Source organism: Zeugodacus cucurbitae, chromosome 4, assembly GCF_028554725.1.
Source record: "Zeugodacus cucurbitae isolate PBARC_wt_2022May chromosome 4, idZeuCucr1.2, whole genome shotgun sequence".
Lineage (NCBI taxonomy): Eukaryota > Metazoa > Arthropoda > Insecta > Diptera > Tephritidae > Zeugodacus > Zeugodacus cucurbitae.
In genome coordinates, this window is record NC_071669.1 from 53,064,130 (window position 1) to 53,085,277 (window position 21,148).

Consider the following 21,148-nt stretch of genomic DNA (forward strand, 5'->3'; position numbering starts at 1 on the left):
ACAACAACAACAACAACCACAATGACACCACAAAGCACCATTACACCAACTACAGCAAAAACAGCGCTACAAACAACACAATTTATAGTCGAACACTCGAATATATACGAAGATGTAACAACTAAAACAGATCAGGCAATCAGCACTTATCAGCCACACATCACATTCGATCAATCAATTGTTGTTGAATATGAAAAAGAAACACAATTAAATACATTACAACAAAAATCACAACAACTACAAACAACAAGTTCACAACCAAATTATATATTACCCATAGAACATAAAGAAATGTTAAATGAGTGTGTCTCAGAGTTAACGACATCAGATAATGTGTCAAGAGTCTTGAAAGCACCGATCACAGCGAGCGGTGTTAGTGAGTCTGTAGAAGCAATAACTGTTGAGGTAGTACCAGCCTATCATACTGTCGATGACATACAACATACAAGTAGTGTAGCACAAGAAAAGCCTAAGTACATACATGAAACCATGAAAGACAAATTAGAAAAAATAGAAACACTAAGTGTAAAAACCGAGTTCGGTAAGTACAAAATATTCTATGTTAGGGAAATTCCTATATGGCGTATTACTTATTCCGACCCCATCGAGCCCCCAAATCTAAACAAAACACATATTACACACAAATGTAGAATTGTAACAACAGCAATAACAACCAACAACATTACCATATTAACCAAGAACATTCTCTCACACAGACACACCGAAAACATCTCACACTACAGAACACAAAACACAACAAAAAACACTTATTCCCGAAGATGATAAAATCACTGAAATGCCAGAAGAAGTACGCATAATTGAGACAATCTCCGATGAAGGCAAACCGAAAAAGAAAACGATACGCACACGTGTCATTAAACGGATCAAAGGTGGCAAACAGGAAGTCACGAAGATCGAAACGGTCCATGAAGACGACAAGCAAGCAGAAACCACAGTCACTGTTGAAGAAACTCCTGTTGAGAAAGCTCCCGAGGAAATTAAAGAATTACCCGAAGAGGTACGTGTGGTTGAAACCATCTCTGAAGACGGTAAACCAAAGAAAAAGAAGATTCGCACACGTGTAATCAAGAAGGTGAAGGGTGACAAACAAGAAGTCACAAAGATCGAAACCGTCGAAGAAGATGACAAACAACCAGAAATCACAGTTACTGTTGAAGAAACTCCCGTTGAGGAAGCACCTGAGGAAGTTAGAGAAATGCCCGAAGAGGTGCGTGTGGTTGAGACCATCTCCGAAGACGGTAAACCAAAGAAAAAGAAGATTCGCACACGCGTAATCAAGAAGGTGAAGGGTGACAAACAAGAAGTCACGAAGATCGAAACCGTCGAAGAAGATGACAAACAACCAGACACCACTGTCACTGTTGAAGAAACTCCCGTTGAGGAAGCACCTGAGGAAGTTAGAGAAATGCCCGAAGAGGTGCGTGTGGTTGAGACCATCTCCGAAGACGGTAAACCAAAGAAGAAGAAGATTCGCACACGTGTAATCAAGAAGGTGAAGGGTGACAAACAAGAAGTCACGAAGATCGAAACCGTCGAAGAAGATGACAAACAACCAGAAACCACAGTCACAGTTGAAGAGACACCTGTTGAGGAAGCACCTGAGGAAGTTAGAGAAATGCACGAAGAGGTGCGTGTGGTTGAGACCATCTCCGAAGACGGTAAACCAAAGAAGAAGAAGATTCGCACACGCGTAATAAAGAAGGTGAAGGGTGACAAACAAGAAGTCACGAAGATCGAAACCGTCGAAGAAGATGACAAGCAACCAGAAACCACAGTCACTGTTGAAGAAACTCCCGTTGAGGAAGCACCTGAGGAAGTTAGAGAAATGCCAGAAGAGGTGCGTGTGGTTGAAACCATCTCCGAAGACGGTAAACCAAAGAAGAAGAAGATTCGCACACGTGTAATCAAAAAGGTGAAGGGTGACAAACAAGAAGTCACGAAGATCGAAACCGTTGAAGAAGATGACAAGCAACCAGAAACCACAGTCACTGTTGAAGAAACTCCCGTTGAGGAAGCACCTGAGGAAGTTAGAGAAATGCCCGAAGAAGTGCGTGTGTTTGAAACCATCTCCGAAGACGGTAAACCAAAGAAAAAGAAGATTCGCACACGCGTAATCAAGAAGGTGAAGGGTGACAAACAAGAAGTCACGAAGATCGAAACCGTAGAAGAAGATGACAAACAACCAGAAACCACAGTCACTATTGAAGAAACTCCTATTGAGGAAGCACCTGAGGAAGTTAGAGAAATGCCCGAAGAAGTGCGTGTGTTTGAGACCATCTCCGAAGACGGTAAACCAAAGAAAAAGAAGATTCGCACACGCGTAATCAAGAAGGTGAAGGGTGACAAACAAGAAGTCACGAAGATCGAAACCGTCGAAGAAGATGACAAACAACCAGAAACCACAGTCACTGTTGAAGAAACTCCCGTTGAGGAAGCACCTGAGGAAGTTAGAGAAATGCCCGAAGAGGTGCGTGTGGTTGAGACCATCTCCGAAGACGGTAAACCAAAGAAGAAGAAGATTCGCACACGCGTAATCAAGAAGGTGAAGGGTGACAAACAAGAAGTCACGAAGATCGAAACCGTCGAAGAAGATGACAAACAACCAGAAACCACAGTCACTGTTGAAGAAACTCCCGTTGAGGAAGCACCTGAGGAAGTTAGAGAAATGCCCGAAGAGGTGCGTGTCGTTGAAACCATCTCCGAAGACGGTAAACCAAAGAAAAAGAAGATTCGCACACGCGTAATCAAGAAGGTGAAGGGTGACAAACAAGAAGTCACGAAGATCGAAACCGTCGAAGAAGATGACAAACAACCAGAAACCACAGTCACTGCTGAAGAAACTCCCGTTGAGGAAGCACCTGAGGAAGTTAGAGAAATGCCCGAAGAAGTGCGTGTGTTTGAAACCATCTCCGAAGACGGTAAACCAAAGAAAAAGAAGATTCGCACACGCGTAATCAAGAAGGTGAAGGGTGACAAACAAGAAGTCACGAAAATCGAAACCGTCGAAGAAGATGACAAACAACCAGAAACCACAGTCACTGTTGAAGAAACTCCCGTTGAGGAAGCACCTGAGGAAGTTAGAGAAATGCCCGAAGAGGTGCGTGTCGTTGAAACCATCTCCGAAGACGGTAAACCAAAGAAAAAGAAGATTCGCACACGCGTAATCAAGAAGGTGAAGGGTGACAAACAAGAAGTCACGAAGATCGAAACCGTCGAAGAAGATGACAAACAACCAGAAACCACAGTCACTGTTGAAGAAACTCCCGTTCTGGAAGCACCTGAGGAAGTTAGAGAAATGCCCGAAGAGGTGCGTGTGGTTGAGACCATCTCCGAAGACGGTAAACCAAAGAAGAAGAAGATTCGCACACGTGTAATCAAAAAGGTGAAGGGTGACAAACAAGAAGTCACGAAAATCGAAACCGTCGAAGAAGATGACAAACAACCAGAAATCACAGTCACAGTTGAAGAGACCCCTGTTGAGGAAGCACCTGAGGAAGTTAGAGAAATGCCCGAAGAGGTGCGTGTGGTTGAAACCATCTCCGAAGACGGTAAACCAAAGAAGAAGAAGATTCGCACACGTGTAATCAAAAAGGTGAAGGGTGACAAACAAGAAGTCACGAAAATCGAAACCGTCGAAGAAGATGACAAACAACCAGAAATCACAGTCACAGTTGAAGAGACCCCTGTTGAGGAAGCACCTGAGGAAGTTAGAGAAATGCCCGAAGAGGTGCATGTTGTTGAGACCATCTCCGAAGACGGTAAACCAAAGAAGAAGAAGATTCGCACACGTGTAATAAAGAAGGTGAAGGGTGGCAAACAAGAAGTCACAAAGATCGAAACCGTCGAAGAAGATGACAAACAACCAGAAATCACAGTTACTGTTGAAGAAACTCCCGTTGAGGAAGCACCTGAGGAAGTTAGAGAAATGCCCGAAGAGGTGCGTGTGGTTGAGACCATCTCCGAAGACGGTAAACCAAAGAAAAAGAAGATTCGCACACGTGTAATCAAAAAGGTGAAGGGTGACAAACAAGAAGTCACGAAGATCGAAACCGTCGAAGAAGATGACAAACAACCAGAAACCACAGTCACTGTTGAAGAAACTCCCGTTGAGGAAGCACCTGAGGAAGTTAGAGAAATGCCCGAAGAGGTGCGTGTCGTTGAAACCATCTCCGAAGACGGTAAACCAAAGAAAAAGAAGATTCGCACACGCGTAATCAAGAAGGTGAAGGGTGACAAACAAGAAGTCACGAAGATCGAAACCGTCGAAGAAGATGACAAACAACCAGAAACCACAGTCACTGTTGAAGAAACTCCCGTTCTGGAAGCACCTGAGGAAGTTAGAGAAATGCCCGAAGAGGTGCGTGTGGTTGAGACCATCTCCGAAGACGGTAAACCAAAGAAGAAGAAGATTCGCACACGTGTAATCAAAAAGGTGAAGGGTGACAAACAAGAAGTCACGAAAATCGAAACCGTCGAAGAAGATGACAAACAACCAGAAATCACAGTCACAGTTGAAGAGACCCCTGTTGAGGAAGCACCTGAGGAAGTTAGAGAAATGCCCGAAGAGGTGCGTGTGGTTGAAACCATCTCCGAAGACGGTAAACCAAAGAAGAAGAAGATTCGAACACGTGTAATCAAAAAGGTGAAGGGTGACAAACAAGAAGTCACGAAAATCGAAACCGTCGAAGAAGATGACAAACAACCAGAAATCACAGTCACAGTTGAAGAGACCCCTGTTGAGGAAGCACCTGAGGAAGTTAGAGAAATGCCCGAAGAGGTGCGTGTGGTTGAGACCATCTCCGAAGACGGTAAACCAAAGAAGAAGAAGATTCGCACACGTGTAATAAAGAAGGTGAAGGGTGGCAAACAAGAAGTCACGAAGATCGAAACCGTTGAAGAAGATGACAAGCAACCAGAAACCACAGTCACTGTTGAAGAAACTCCCGTTGAGGAAGCACCTGAGGAAGTTAGAGAAATGCCCGAAGAGGTGCATGTTGTTGAGACCATCTCCGAAGACGGTAAACCAAAGAAGAAGAAGATTCGCACACGTGTAATAAAGAAGGTGAAGGGTGGCAAACAAGAAGTCACAAAGATCGAAACCGTCGAAGAAGATGACAAACAACCAGAAATCACAGTTACTGTTGAAGAAACTCCCGTTGAGGAAGCACCTGAGGAAGTTAGAGAAATGCCCGAAGAGGTGCGTGTGGTTGAGACCATCTCCGAAGACGGTAAACCAAAGAAAAAGAAGATTCGCACACGTGTAATCAAAAAGGTGAAGGGTGACAAACAAGAAGTCACGAAGATCGAAACCGTCGAAGAAGATGACAAACAACCAGAAACCACAGTCACTGTTGAAGAAACTCCCGTTGAGGAAGCACCTGAGGAAGTTAGAGAAATGCCCGAAGAGGTGCGTGTCGTTGAAACCATCTCCGAAGACGGTAAACCAAAGAAGAAGAAGATTCGCACACGTGTAATCAAGAAGGTGAAGGGTGACAAACAAGAAGTCACGAAGATCGAAACCGTCGAAGAAGATGACAAACAACCAGAAACCACAGTCACTGTTGAAGAAACTCCCGTTGAGGAAGCACCTGAGGAAGTTAGAGAAATGCCCGAAGAGGTGCGTGTCGTTGAAACCATCTCCGAAGACGGTAAACCAAAGAAGAAGAAGATTCGCACACGTGTAATCAAGAAGGTGAAGGGTGACAAACAAGAAGTCACGAAGATCGAAACCGTCGAAGAAGATGACAAACAACCAGAAACCACAGTCACTGTTGAAGAAACTCCCGTTGAGGAAGCACCTAAGGAAGTTAAAGAAATGCCCGAAGAGGTGCGTGTGGTTGAGACCATCTCCGAAGACGGTAAACCAAAGAAGAAGAAGATTCGCACACGTGTAATCAAAAAGGTGAGGGGTGGCAAACAAGAAGTCACAAAGATCGAAACCGTCGAAGAAGATGACAAACAACCAGAAACCACAGTCACAGTTGAAGAGACCCCTGTTGAGGAAGCACCTGAGGAAGTTAGAGAAATGTCCGAAGAGGTGCGTGTGGTTGAGACCATCTCCGAAGACGGTAAACCAAAGAAGAAGAAGATTCGCACACGTGTAATAAAGAAGATGAAGGGTGGCAAACAAGAAGTCACGAAGATCGAAACCGTCGAAGAAGATGACAAACAACCAGAAACCACAGTCACAGTTGAAGAGACCCCTGTTGAGGAAGCACCTGAGGAAGTTAGAGAAATGCCCGAAGAGGTGCGTGTGGTTGAGACCATCTCCGAAGACGGTAAACCAAAGAAGAAGAAGATTCGCACACGTGTAATAAAGAAGGTGAAGGGTGGCAAACAAGAAGTCACGAAGATCGAAACCGTCGAAGAAGATGACAAACAACCAGAAACCACAGTCACTGTTGAAGAAACGCCTATTGAGGAAGCACCTGAGGAAGTTAGCGAAATGCCCGAAGAGGTGCGTGTGGTTGAGACCATCTCCGAAGACGGTAAACCAAAGAAGAAGAAGATTCGCACACGTGTAATCAAAAAGGTGAAGGGTGGCAAACAAGAAGTCACGAAGATCGAAACCGTTGAAGAAGATGACAAGCAACCAGAAACAACAGTCACTGTTGAAGAAACTCCCGTTGAGGAAGCACCTGAGGAAGTTAAAGAAATGCCCGAAGAGGTGCGTGTGGTTGAGACCATCTCCGAAGACGGTAAACCAAAGAAGAAGAAGATTCGCACACGTGTAATAAAGAAGGTGAAGGGTGGCAAACAAGAAGTCACAAAGATCGAAACCGTCGAAGAAGATGACAAACAACCACAAACCACAGTCACAGTTGAAGAGACCCCTGTTGAGGAAGCACCTGAGGAAGTTAGAGAAATGCCCGAAGAGGTGCGTGTGGTTGAGACCATCTCCGAAGACGGTAAACCAAAGAAGAAGAAGATTCGCACACGTGTAATAAAGAAGGTGAAGGGTGGCAAACAAGAAGTCACGAAGATCGAAACCGTTGAAGAAGATGACAAACAACCAGAAACCACAGTCACTGTTGAAGAAACTCCTATTGAGGAAGCACCTGAGGAAGTTAGCGAAATGCCCGAAGAGGTGCGCGTGGTTGAGACCATCTCCGAAGACGGTAAACCAAAGAAGAAGAAGATTCGCACACGTGTAATCAAAAAGGTGAAGGGTGACAAACAAGAAGTTACGAAGATCGAAACCGTTGAAGAAGATGACAAGCAACCAGAAACCACAGTCACTGTTGAAGAAACTCCCGTTGAGGAAGCACCTGAGGAAGTTAAAGAAATGCCCGAAGAGGTGCGTGTGGTTGAGACCATCTCCGAAGACGGTAAACCAAAGAAGAAGAAGATTCGCACACGTGTAATCAAAAAGGTGAAGGGTGGCAAACAAGAAGTCACAAAGATCGAAACCGTCGAAGAAGATGACAAACAACCAGAAACCACAGTCACTGTTGAAGAAACTCTTATTGAGGAAGCACCTGAGGAAGTTAGCGAAATGCCCGAAGAGGTGCGTGTGGTTGAGACCATCTCCGAAGACGGTAAACCAAAGAAGAAGAAGATACGCACACGTGTAATCAAAAAGGTGAAGGGTGGCAAACAAGAAGTCACAAAGATCGAAACCGTCGAAGAAGATGACAAACAACCACAAACCACAGTCACAGTTGAAGAGGCCCCTGTTGAGGAAGCATCTGAGGAAGTTAGAGAAATGCCCGAAGAGGTGCGTGTGGTTGAGACCATCTCCGAAGACGGTAAACCAAAGAAGAAGAAGATTCGCACACGTGTAATAAAGAAGGTGAAGGGTGGCAAACAAGAAGTCACGAAGATCGAAACCGTCGAAGAAGAAGACAAACAACCAGAAACCACAGTCACAGTTGAAGAGACCCCTGTTGAGGAAGCACCTGAGGAAGTTAGAGAAATGCCCGAAGAGGTGCGTGTGGTTGAGACCATCTCCGAAGACGGTAAACCAAAGAAGAAGAAGATTCGCACACGTGTAATCAAAAAGGTGAAGGGTGGCAAACAAGAAGTCACAAAGATCGAAACCGTCGAAGAAGATGACAAACAACCACAAACCACAGTCACAGTTGAAGAGACCCCTGTTGAGGAAGCACCTGAGGAAGTTAAAGAAATGCCCGAAGAGGTGCGTGTGGTTGAGACCATCTCCGAAGACGGTAAACCAAAGAAGAAGAAGATTCGCACACGTGTAATAAAGAAGGTGAAGGGTGGCAAACAAGAAGTCACAAAGATCGAAACCGTCGAAGAAGATGACAAACAACCAAAAACCACAGTCACAGTTGAAGAGGCCCCTGTTGAGGAAGCATCTGAGGAAGTTAGAGAAATGCCCGAAGAGGTGCGTGTGGTTGAGACCATCTCCGAAGACGGTAAACCAAAGAAGAAGAAGATTCGCACACGTGTAATCAAAAAGGTGAAGGGTGGCAAACAAGAAGTCACAAAGATCGAAACCGTCGAAGAAGAAGACAAACAACCAGAAACCACAGTCACAGTTGAAGAGACCCCTGTTGAGGAAGCACCTGAGGAAGTTAGAGAAATGCCCGAAGAGGTGCGTGTGGTTGAGACCATCTCCGAAGACGGTAAACCAAAGAAGAAGAAGATTCGCACACGTGTAATAAAGAAGGTGAAGGGTGGCAAACAAGAAGTCACGAAAATCGAAACCGTCGAAGAAGATGACAAGCAACCAGAAACCACAGTCACTGTTGAAGAAACTCCCGTTGAGGAAGCACCTGAGGAAGTTAAAGAAATGCCCGAAGAGGTGCGTGTGGTTGAGACCATCTCCGAAGACGGTAAACTAAAGAAGAAGAAGATTCGCACACGTGTAATCAAAAAGGTGAAGGGTGGCACACAAGAAGTCACAAAGATCGAAACCGTCGAAGAAGATGACAAACAACCAGAAACCACAGTCACAGTTGAAGAGACCCCTGTTGAGGAAGCATCTGAGGAAGTTAGAGAAATGCCCGAAGAGGTGCGTGTGGTTGAGACCATCTCCGAAGACGGTAAACCAAAGAAGAAGAAGATTCGCACACGTGTAATAAAGAAGGTGAAGGGTGGCAAACAAGAAGTCACGAAGATCGAAACCGTCGAAGAAGAAGACAAACAACCAGAAACCACAGTCACAGTTGAAGAGACCCCTGTTGAGGAAGCACCTGAGGAAGTTAGAGAAATGCCCGAAGAGGTGCGTGTGGTTGAGACAATCTCCGAAGACGGTAAACCAAAGAAGAAGAAGATTCGCACACGTGTAATAAAGAAGGTGAAGGGTGGCAAACAAGAAGTCACGAAAATCGAAACCGTCGAAGAAGATGACAAACAACCAGAAACCACAGTCACAGTTGAAGAGACCCCTGTTGAGGAAGCACCTGAGGAAGTTAGAGAAATGCCCGAAGAGGTGCGTGTGGTTGAGACCATCTCCGAAGACGGTAAACCAAAGAAGAAGAAGATTCGAACACGTGTAATAAAGAAGGTGAAGGGTGGCAAACAAGAAGTCACGAAAATCGAAACCGTCGAAGAAGATGACAAACAACCAGAAACCACAGTCACAGTTGAAGAAACTCCTAATGAGGAAGCACCTGAGGAAGTTAGCGAAATGCCCGAAGAAGTGCGTGTGGTTGAGACCATCTCCGAAGACGGTAAACCAAAGAAGAAGAAGATTCGCACACGTGTAATCAAAAAGGTGAAGGGTGACAAACAAGAAGTCACGAAGATCGAAACCGTTGAAGAAGATGACAAGCAACCAGAAACCACAGTCACTGTTGAAGAAACTCCCGTTGAGGAAGCACCTGAGGAAGTTAGAGAAATGCCCGAAGAGGTGCGTGTGGTTGAGACAATCTGCGAAGACGGTAAACCAAAGAAGAAGAAGATTCGCACACGTGTAATCAAAAAGGTGAAGGGTGGCAAACAAGAAGTCACGAAGATCGAAACCGTCGAAGAAGATGACAAACAACCAGAAACCACAGTCACTGTTGAAGAAACTCCTATTGAGGAAGCACCTGAGGAAGTTAGCGAAATGCCCGAAGAGGTGCGTGTGGTTGAGACCATCTCCGAAGACGGTAAACCAAAGAAAAAGAAGATTCGCACACGTGTAATCAAAAAGGTGAAGGGTGGCAAACAAGAAGTCACGAAGATCGAAACCGTCGAAGAAGATGACAAACAACCAGAAACCACAGTCACTGTTGAAGAAACTCCTATTGAGGAAGCACCTGAGGAAGTTAGAGAAATGCCCGAAGAGGTGCGTGTGGTTGAGACCATCTCCGAAGACGGTAAACCAAAGAAGAAGAAGATTCGCACACGTGTAATCAAAAAGGTGAAGGGTGGAAAACAAGAAGTCATGAAGATCGAAACTGTCGAAGAAGATGACAAACAACCAGAAACCACAGTCACTGTTGAAGAAACTCCTATTGAAGAAGCACCTGAGGAAGTTAGCGAAATGCCCGAAGAGGTGCGTGCGGTTGAGACCATCTCCGAAGACGGTAAACCAAAGAAGAAGAAGATTCGCACACGTGTAATCAAAAAGGTGAAGGGTGACAAGCAAGAAGTCACAAAGATCGAAACCGTCGAAGAAGACGGCAAACAACCAGAAACCACAGTCACAGTTGAAGAGACCCCTGTTGAAGAAGCACCTGAGGAAGTTAGAGAAATGCCCGAAGAGGTGCGTGTGGTTGAGACCATCTCCGAAGACGGTAAACCAAAGAAGAAGAAGATTCGCACACGTGTAATAAAGAAGGTGAAGGGTGGCAAACAAGAAGTCACGAAGATCGAAACCGTCGAAGAAGATGACAAACAACCAGAAACCACAGTCACTGTTGAAGAAACTCCTATTGAGGAAGCACCTGAGGAAGTTAGCGAAATGCCCGAAGAGGTGCGTGTGGTTGAGACCATCTCCGAAGACGGTAAACCAAAGAAGAAGAAGATTCGCACACGTGTAATCAAAAAGGTGAAGGGTGACAAGCAAGAAGTCACAAAGATCGAAACCGTCGAAGAAGACGGCAAACAACCAGAAACCACAGTCACAGTTGAAGAGACCCCTGTTGAGGAAGCACCTGAGGAAGTTAGAGAAATGCCCGAAGAGGTGCGTGTGGTTGAGACCATCTCCGAAGACGGTAAACCAAAGAAGAAGAAGATTCGCACACGTGTAATAAAGAAGGTGAAGGGTGGCAAACAAGAAGTCACGAAGATCGAAACCGTCGAAGAAGATGACAAACAACCAGAAACCACAGTCACTGTTGAAGAAACGCCTATTGAGGAAGCACCTGAGGAAGTTAGCGAAATGCCCGAAGAGGTTCGTGTGGTTGAGACCATCTCCGAAGACGGTAAACCAAAGAAAAAGAAGATTCGCACACGTGTAATCAAAAAGGTGAAGGGTGGCAAACAAGAAGTCACGAAGATCGAAACCGTCGAAGAAGATGACAAACAACCAGAAACCACAGTCACTGTTGAAGAAACTCCTATTGAGGAAGCACCTGAGGAAGTTAGAGAAATGCCCGAAGAGGTGCGTGTGGTTGAGACCATCTCCGAAGACGGTAAACCAAAGAAGAAGAAGATTCGCACACGTGTAATCAAAAAGGTGAAGGGTGGAAAACAAGAAGTCATGAAGATCGAAACTGTCGAAGAAGATGACAAACAACCAGAAACCACAGTCACTGTTGAAGAAACTCCTATTGAGGAAGCACCTGAGGAAGTTAGCGAAATGCCCGAAGAGGTGCGTGCGGTTGAGACCATCTCCGAAGACGGTAAACCAAAGAAGAAGAAGATTCGCACACGTGTAATCAAAAAGGTGAAGGGTGACAAGCAAGAAGTCACAAAGATCGAAACCGTCGAAGAAGACGGCAAACAACCAGAAACCACAGTCACAGTTGAAGAGACCCCTGTTGAAGAAGCACCTGAGGAAGTTAGAGAAATGCCCGAAGAGGTGCGTGTGGTTGAGACCATCTCCGAAGACGGTAAACCAAAGAAGAAGAAGATTCGCACACGTGTAATAAAGAAGGTGAAGGGTGGCAAACAAGAAGTCACGAAGATCGAAACCGTCGAAGAAGATGACAAACAACCAGAAACCACAGTCACTGTTGAAGAAACTCCTATTGGGGAAGCACCTGAGGAAGTTAGCGAAATGCCCGAAGAGGTGCGTGTGGTTGAGACCATCTCCGAAGACGGTAAACCAAAGAAGAAGAAGATTCGCATACGTGTAATCAAAAAGGTGAAGGGTGACAAGCAAGAAGTCACAAAGATCGAAACCGTCGAAGAAGACGGCAAACAACCAGAAACCACAGTCACAGTTGAAGAGACCCCTGTTGAGGAAGCACCTGAGGAAGTTAGAGAAATGCCCGAAGAGGTGCGTGTGGTTGAGACCATCTCCGAAGACGGTAAACCAAAGAAGAAGAAGATTCGCACACGTGTAATAAAGAAGGTGAAGGGTGGCAAACAAGAAGTCACGAAGATCGAAACCGTCGAAGAAGATGACAAACAACCAGAAATCACAGTCACAGTTGAAGAGACCCCTGTTGAGGAAGCACCTGAGGAAGTTAGAGAAATGCCCGAAGAGGTGCGTGTGGTTGAGACCATCTCCGAAGACGGTAAACCAAAGAAGAAGAAGATTCGCACACGTGTAATCAAAAAGGTGAAGGGTGACAAACAAGAAGTCACGAAGATCGAAACCGTTGAAGAAGATGACAAGCAACCAGAAACCACAGTCACTGTTGAAGAAACTCCCGTTGAGGAAGCACCTGAGGAAGTTAGAGAAATGCCCGAAGAGGTGCGTGTGGTTGAGACAATCTCCGAAGACGGTAAACCAAAGAAGAAGAAGACTCGCACACCTGTAATCAAAAAGGTGAAGGGTGACAAACAAGAAGTCACGAAGATCGAAACCGTCGAAGAAGATGACAAACAACCAGAAACCACAGTCACAGTTGAAGAGACCCCTGTTGAGGAAGCACCTGAGGAAGTTAGAGAAATGCCCGAAGAGGTGCGTGTGGTTGAGACCATCTCCGAAGACGGTAAACCAAAGAAGAAGAAGATTCGCACACGTGTAATCAAAAAGGTGAAGGGTGGGAAACAAGAAGTCACGAAGATCGAAACCGTCGAAGAAGATGACAAACAACCAGAAACCATAGTCACTGTTGAAGAAATTCCTATTGAGGAAGCACCTGAGGAAGTTAGCGAAATGCCCGAAGAGGTGCGTGTGGTTGAGACAATCTCCGAAGACGGTAAACCAAAGAAGAAGAAGATTCGCACACGTGTAATAAAGAAGGTGAAGGGTGGCAAACAAGAAGTCACGAAGATCGAAACCGTCGAAGAAGATGACAAACAACCAGAAATCACAGTCACTGTTGAAGAGACCCCTGTTGAGGAAGCACCTGAGGAATTTAGAGAAATGCCCGAAGAGGTGCGTGTGGTTGAGACCATCTCCGAAGACGGTAAACCAAAGAAGAAGAAGATTCGCACACGTGTAATCAAAAAGGTGAAGGGTGACAAACAAGAAGTCACAAAGATCGAAACCGTCGAAGAAGACGGCAAACAACCAGAAACCACAGTCACAGTTGAAGAGACCCCTGTTGAGGAAGCACCTGAGGAAATTAGAGAAATGCCCGAAGAGGTGCGTGTGGTTCAGACCATCTCCGAAGACGGTAAACCAAAGAAGAAGAAGATTCGCACACGTGTAATAAAGAAGGTGAAGGGTGGCAAACAAGAAGTCACGAAGATCGAAACCGTCGAAGAAGATGACAAACAACCAGAAATCACAGTCACTGTTGAAGAGACCCCTGTTGAGGAAGCACCTGAGGAAGTTAGAGAAATGCCCGAAGAGGTGCGTGTGGTTGAGACCATCTCCGAAGACGGTAAACCAAAGAAGAAGAAGATTCGCACACGTGTAATCAAAAAGGTGAAGGGTGACAAACAAGAAGTCACGAAGATCGAAACCGTTGAAGAAGATGACAAGCAACCAGAAACCACAGTCACTGTTGAAGAAACTCCCGTTGAGGAAGCACCTGAGGAAGTTAGAGAAATGCCCGAAGAGGTGCGTGTGGTTGAGACAATCTCCGAAGACGGTAAACCAAAGAAGAAGAAGATTCGCACACGTGTAATCAAAAAGGTGAAGGGTGACAAACAAGAAGTCACGAAGATCGAAACCGTCGAAGAAGATGACAAACAACCAGAAACCACAGTCACAGTTGAAGAGACCCCTGTTGAGGAAGCACCTGAGGAAGTTAGAGAAATGCCCGAAGAGGTGCGTGTGGTTGAGACCATCTCCGAAGACGGTAAACCAAAGAAGAAGAAGATTCGCACACGTGTAATCAAAAAGGTGAAGGGTGGCAAACAAGAAGTCACGAAGATCGAAACCGTCGAAGAAGATGACAAACAACCAGAAACCATAGTCACTGTTGAAGAAATTCCTATTGAGGAAGCACCTGAGGAAGTTAGCGAAATGCCCGAAGAGGTGCGTGTGGTTGAGACAATCTCCGAAGACGGTAAACCAAAGAAGAAGAAGATTCGCACACGTGTAATAAAGAAGGTGAAGGGTGGCAAACAAGAAGTCACGAAGATCGAAACCGTCGAAGAAGATGACAAACAACCAGAAATCACAGTCACAGTTGAAGAGACCCCTGTTGAGGAAGCACCTGAGGAATTTAGAGAAATGCCCGAAGAGGTACGTGTGGTTGAGACCATCTCCGAAGACGGTAAACCAAAGAAGAAGAAGATTCACACACGTGTAATCAAAAAGGTGAAGGGTGACAAACAAGAAGTCACGAAGATCGAAACCGTTGAAGAAGATGACAAGCAACCAGAAACCACAGTCACTGTTGAAGAAACTCCCGTTGAGGAAGCACCTGAGGAAGTTAGAGAAATGCCCGAAGAGGTACGTGTGGTTGAGACAATCTCCGAAGACGGTAAACCAAAGAAGAAGAAGATTCGCACACGTGTAATCAAAAAGGTGAAGGGTGACAAACAAGAAGTCACGAAGATCGAAACCGTCGAAGAAGATGACAAACAACCAGAAACCACAGTCACAGTTGAAGAGACCCCTGTTGAGGAAGCACCTGAGGAAGTTAGAGAAATGCCCGAAGAGGTGCGTGTGGTTGAGACCATCTCCGAAGACGGTAAACCAAAGAAGAAGAAGATTCGCACACGTGTAATCAAAAAGGTGAAGGGTGGCAAACAAGAAGTCACGAAGATCGAAACCGTCGAAGAAGATGACAAACAACCAGAAACCGTAGTCACTGTTGAAGAAATTCCTATTGAGGAAGCACCTGAGGAAGTTAGAGAAATGCCCGAAGAGATGCGTGTGGTTGAGACAATCTCCGAAGACGGTAAACCAAAGAAGAAGAAGATTCGCACACGTGTAATCAAAAAGGTGAAGGGTGACAAACAAGAAGTCACGAAGATCGAAACCGTCGAAGAAGATGACAAACAACCAGAAACCACAGTCACAGTTGAAGAGACCCCTGTTGAGGAAGCACCTGAGGAAGTTAGAGAAATGCCCGAAGAGGTGCGTGTGGTTGAAACCATCTCCGAAGACGGTAAACCAAAGAAGAAGAAGATTCGAACACGTGTAATCAAAAAGGTGAAGGGTGACAAACAAGAAGTCACGAAAATCGAAACCGTCGAAGAAGATGACAAACAACCAGAAATCACAGTCACAGTTGAAGAGATCCCTGTTGAGGAAGCACCTGAGGAAGTTAGAGAAATGCCCGAAGAGGTGCGTGTGGTTGAGACCATCTCCGAAGACGGTAAACCAAAGAAGAAGAAGATTCGCACACGTGTAATAAAGAAGGTGAAGGGTGGCAAACAAGAAGTCACGAAGATCGAAACCGTCGAAGAAGATGGCAAACAACCAGAAACCACAGTCACAGTTGAAGAGACCCCTGTTGAGGAAGCACCTGAGGAAGTTAGAGAAATGCCCGAAGAGGTGCGTGTGGTTGAGACAATCTCCGAAGACGGTAAACCAAAGAAGAAGAAGATTCGCACACGTGTAATCAAAAAGGTGAAGGGTGACATACAAGAAGTCACGAAGATCGAAACCGTCGAAGAAGATGACAAACAACCAGAAACCACAGTCACAGTTGAAGAGACCCCTGTTGAGGAAGCACCTGAGGAAGTTAGAGAAATGCCCGAAGAGGTGCGTGTGGTTGAGACCATCTCCGAAGACGGTAAACCAAAGAAGAAGAAGATTCGCACACGTGTAATAAAGAAGGTGAAGGGTAGCAAACAAGAAGTCACGAAGATCGAAACCGTCGAAGAAGATGACAAACAACCAGAAACCACAGTCACAGTTGAAGAGACCCCTGTTGAAGAAGCACCAGAAGAAATAAGTGAATTACCCGAAGAGGTGCGTGTGGTGGAAACCATCTCCGAAGACGGTAAACCAAAGAAAAAGAAGATACGCACACGCGTAATCAAGAAGGTGAAGGGTGACAAACAAGAAGTCACGAAGATCGAAACCGTTGAAGAAGATGATAAGCAACCAGAAACCACAGTCACTGTTGAGGAAACCCCAATTGAAGAAGCACCTGAAGAAATAAGCGAATTACCCGAAGAGGTGCGTGTGGTGGAAACCATCTCCGAAGACGGTAAACCAAAGAAGAAGAAGATTCGCACACGTGTAATAAAGAAGGTGAAGGGTGGCAAACAAGAAGTCACGAAGATCGAAACCGTCGAAGAAGATGATAAACAACCCGAAACCACAGTCACTGTTGAGGAAACCCCAATTGAAGAATCACTTCAAGAAATAAGTGAATTACCCGAAGAGGTGCGTGTGGTGGAAACCATCTCCGAAGACGGTAAACCAAAGAAAAAGAAGATACGCACACGCGTAATCAAGAAGGTGAAGGGTGACAAACAAGAAGTCACGAAGATCGAAACCGTTGAAGAAGATGACAAACAACCAGAAACCATAGTCACTGTTGAAGAAATTCCTATTGAGGAAGCACCTGAGGAAGTTAGCGAAATGCCCGAAGAGGTGCGTGTGGTTGAGACCATCTCCGAAGACGGTAAACCAAAGAAGAAGAAGATTCGCACACGTGTAATAAAGAAGGTGAAGGGTGGCAAACAAGAAGTCACGAAGATCGAAACCGTCAAAGAAGATGATAAACAACCCGAAACCACAGTCACTGTTGAGGAAACCCCAATTGAAGAATCACTTGAAGAAATAAGTGAATTACCCGAAGAGGTGCGTGTGGTTGAAACCATCTCCGAAGACGGTAAACCAAAGAAAAAGAAGATACGCACACGCGTAATCAAGAAGGTGAAGGGTGACAAACAAGAAGTCACGAAGATCGAAACCGTAGAAGAAGATGATAAGCAACCAGAAACCACAGTCACTGTTGAGGAAACCCCAATTGAAGAAGCACCTGAAGAAATAAGTGAATTACCCGAAGAGGTGCGTGTGGTGGAAACCATCTCCGAAGACGGTAAACCAAAGAAGAAGAAGATACGCACACGCGTAATTAAGAAGGTAAAGGGTGACAAACAAGAAGTCACGAAGATCGAAACCGTTGAAGAAGATGATAAGCAACCCGTAACCACAGTCACTGTTGAGGAAACCCCAATTGAAGAAGCACCTGAAGAAATAAGTGAATTACCTGAAGAGGTGCGTGTGGTGGAAACCATCTCCGAAGACGGTAAACCAAAGAAAAAGAAGATACGCACACGCGTAATCAAGAAGGTGAAGGGTGACAAACAAGAAGTCACGAAGATCGAAACCGTAGAAGAAGATGATAAGCAACCAGAAACCACAGTCACTGTTGAGGAAACCCCAATTGAAGAAGCACCTGCAGAAATAAGTGAATTACCCGAAGAGGTGCGTGTGGTGGTAACCATCTCCGAAGACGGTAAACCAGAGAAAAAGAAGATACGCACACGCGTAATTAAGAAGGTAAAGGGTGACAAACAAGAAGTCACGAAGATCGAAACCGTTGAAGAAGATGATAAGCAACCCGTAACCACAGTCACTGTTGAGGAAACCCCAATTGAAGAAGCACCTGAAGAAATAAGTGAATTACCTGAAGAGGTGCGTGTAGTGGAAACCATCTCCGAAGACGGTAAACCAAAGAAAAAGAAGATACGCACACGCGTAATCAAGAAGGTGAAGGGTGACAAACAAGAAGTCACGAAGATCGAAACCGTTGAAGAAGATGATAAGCAACCCGTAACCACAGTCACTGTTGAGGAAACCCCAATTGAAGAAGCACCTGAAGAAATAAGTGAATTACCCGAAGAGGTGCGTGTGGTGGAAACCATCTCCGAAGACGGTAAACCAAAGAAGAAGAAGATACGCACACGTGTAATCAAGAAGGTGAAGGGTGACAAACAAGAAGTCACGAAGATCGAAACCGTTGAAGAAGATGATAAGCAACCAGAAACCACAGTCACTGTTGAGGAAACCCCAATTGAAGAAGCACCTGAAGAAATAAGTGAATTACCCGAAGAGGTGCGTGTGGTGGAAACCATCTCCGAAGACGGTAAACCAAAGAAGAAGACGATACGCACACGCGTAATCAAGAAGGTGAAGGGTGACAAACAAGAAGTCACGAAGATCGAAACAGTTGAAGAAGATGATAAGCAACCAGAAACTACAGTCACTGTTGAGGAAATTCCAGTTGAAGAAGCACCCGAGGAAATTAAAGAATTGCCCGAAGAGGTGCGTGTGGTGGAAACTATCTCCGAAGACGGTAAACCAAAGAAAAAGAAGATACGCGCACGAGTAATCAAGAAGGTGAAGGGTGACAAACAAGACGTCACGAAGATCGAAACCGTCGAAGAAGATGATAAACAACCAGAAACCACAGTCACTGTTGAGGAAACCCCAATTGAAGAAGCACCCGAGGAAATTAAAGAATTACCCGAAGAGGTGCGTGTGGTTGAAACCATCTCCGAAGACGGTACACCAAAGAAGAAGAAGATTCGCACACGCGTAATCAAGAAGGTGAAGGGTGACAAACAAGAAGTAACGAAGATCGAAACTGTTGAAGAAGATGATAAACAACCAGAAACCACAGTCACTGTTGAGGAAACGCCAGTTGAAGGAGCACCCGAGGAAATTAAAGAATTACCCGAAGAGGTGCGTGTGGTTGAAACCATCTCCGAAGACGGTACACCAAAGAAGAAGAAGATTCGCACACGCGTAATCAAGAAGGTGAAAGGTGACAAACAGGAAGTAACGAAGATCGAAACTGTTGAAGAAGATGACAAACAACCAGAAACCACAGTCACTGTTGAAGAAACCCCAGCTGAAAAAGGACCCAAGGAAATTATAGAATTACCCGAAGAGGTACGTGTGGTTGAAACCATCTCCGAAGACGGCACACCAAAGAAGAAGAAGATTCGCACACGCGTAATCAAGAAGTTGACGGGTGACAAAGAGGAGGTTACCAAGGTTGAAGTTATCGAAGAAGATGATAAGCAGCCGAAAACCACAATTACTGTTGAGGAAACACCTTTCGAAACAGTTGAAGAATTACCCGAAGAGGTGCGTGTGGTGGAAACCATCTCCGAAGACGGTACACCAAAGAAGAAGAAGATTCGCACACGCGTAATCAAGAAGGTGAAGGGTGACAAACAAGAAGTCACGAAGATTGAAACCGTCGAAGAAGATGATAAACAACCAGAAACCACAGTCACTGTTGAGGAAACTCCAGCTGAAGAAGCACCGCAGGAAGTTAGTGAAGAGCCCGAAGAGATGCGTGTAATAGAAACTATCTCAGAAGATGGTACACCAAAGAAGAAGAAGATTCGCACACGCGTAATCAAGAAGGTGAAGGGTGACAAACAAGAAGTCACGAAGATCGAAACCGTCGAAGAGGATAATAAGCAACCCGAAACCATTGTTACCGTAGAAGAAAAACCGTTTATCGAAACTATAACACAAGCACGATTAAAGAAGAGAATTCGTGTACAGAAACCCACTGACGAAGTAACTATCGTAGAAATGCCGGAGCAAAAATCGATTGTCATATCAGAGAAAGAAGACGGCACTCCAACAAAAACTGTGATTAAAACGAAAATTATTAAAAAAATTGACGGACCAAAAATGGAAATTACCAAAGTTGAAACCATAGAAGAGTTCGAGAAAACGCCCGTAACCAAGGTTACTGTACAAGAATACGATGAACCCTTCCCGGTAGAGCAGCCAACAGATGAAAATGTTGTGCCTATACCAATGCAGGAATTGCCAGAGGAGATTATTGTCTCAGAGATTATAGATAAAAATAGAAAACCTAAACAGAAAATAACAAAAACGCGAACATTTAAGAAAGAAGCATCACCGGAACCTGAATTTTATCAAATCCAAACAATCGAGGAAGAAGGAAAAGAACCCTATTCGCTTATACGCGTTGTTAGCGATGATAGCATTGCAGATATAATCGATATTAGCCAATTAGAGGATGAAAAGAAACCGACACATAAAAAGACCAAAACACTACACAAACCCAAGGGTAAGAAGATTACACAATACAACACTACAGCACTACACTATCACTTGATATATATCTATAACTATGAGCTCGATATTCTTTAAAACTAACAATTTTAATTGCAATTTACTTGACTAATAAGCAAAAAGAACAACAAATATATATAGATATAAAAATATTAACATTTCATCAATATACAAACCTTTATTAGAGGAAAAACCCACACCTGAACACTTAACAACAACAACGGAAAAACCAGTTTTCGTTACTACATTCAAATCGGTACAAAACGAAGATGGCGAAACAGTTATTGAAACAGAAAGTAAGAAAATAACTGAGGAGGAAGGCATCGTCATCGAAGAAGTTCTTAGCGATACTGAACCAGTTAGAGAAGATGAACAGACTACCTTAAAGAATGTCGAAATTGTAGAAGTCGACGGATACACAGGTGAATTATTATACATACTATATTACATACCTATACATTTTTACAAACAATTTATACACAGAAAGAAATTGCCATAGAATTGGCATTTTTTTTGTAGATATTATTTTTACTGATTGCATTTTTTTTTATTAAAAATGTTAACATTTCATCAATATACAAACCTTTATTAGAGAGATATATGGATATATTGACATATCAGTATTTCAAAATAAGTATTATTGCGCAATAACGCTTTGGAAAAGTAAAAGACAAACCCAAAGAGAAACGA

At 44.4% G+C, this 21,148-nt stretch overlaps 1 protein-coding gene across 1 annotated transcript in view; it reads left to right on the forward strand.

The window, feature by feature from the left end:
- The window catches only part of LOC105211083 (titin), a 115,772-nt gene that overhangs the window by 66,259 nt on the left and 28,365 nt on the right, over nucleotides 1-21,148 (forward strand). The window contains exons 21-22 of the mRNA XM_054228878.1: nucleotides 933-20,453; nucleotides 20,644-20,880. Coding sequence (XP_054084853.1) covers nucleotides 933-20,453; nucleotides 20,644-20,880 — 19,758 coding nt within the window. The remainder of the gene's footprint in view (nucleotides 1-932; nucleotides 20,454-20,643; nucleotides 20,881-21,148) is intronic.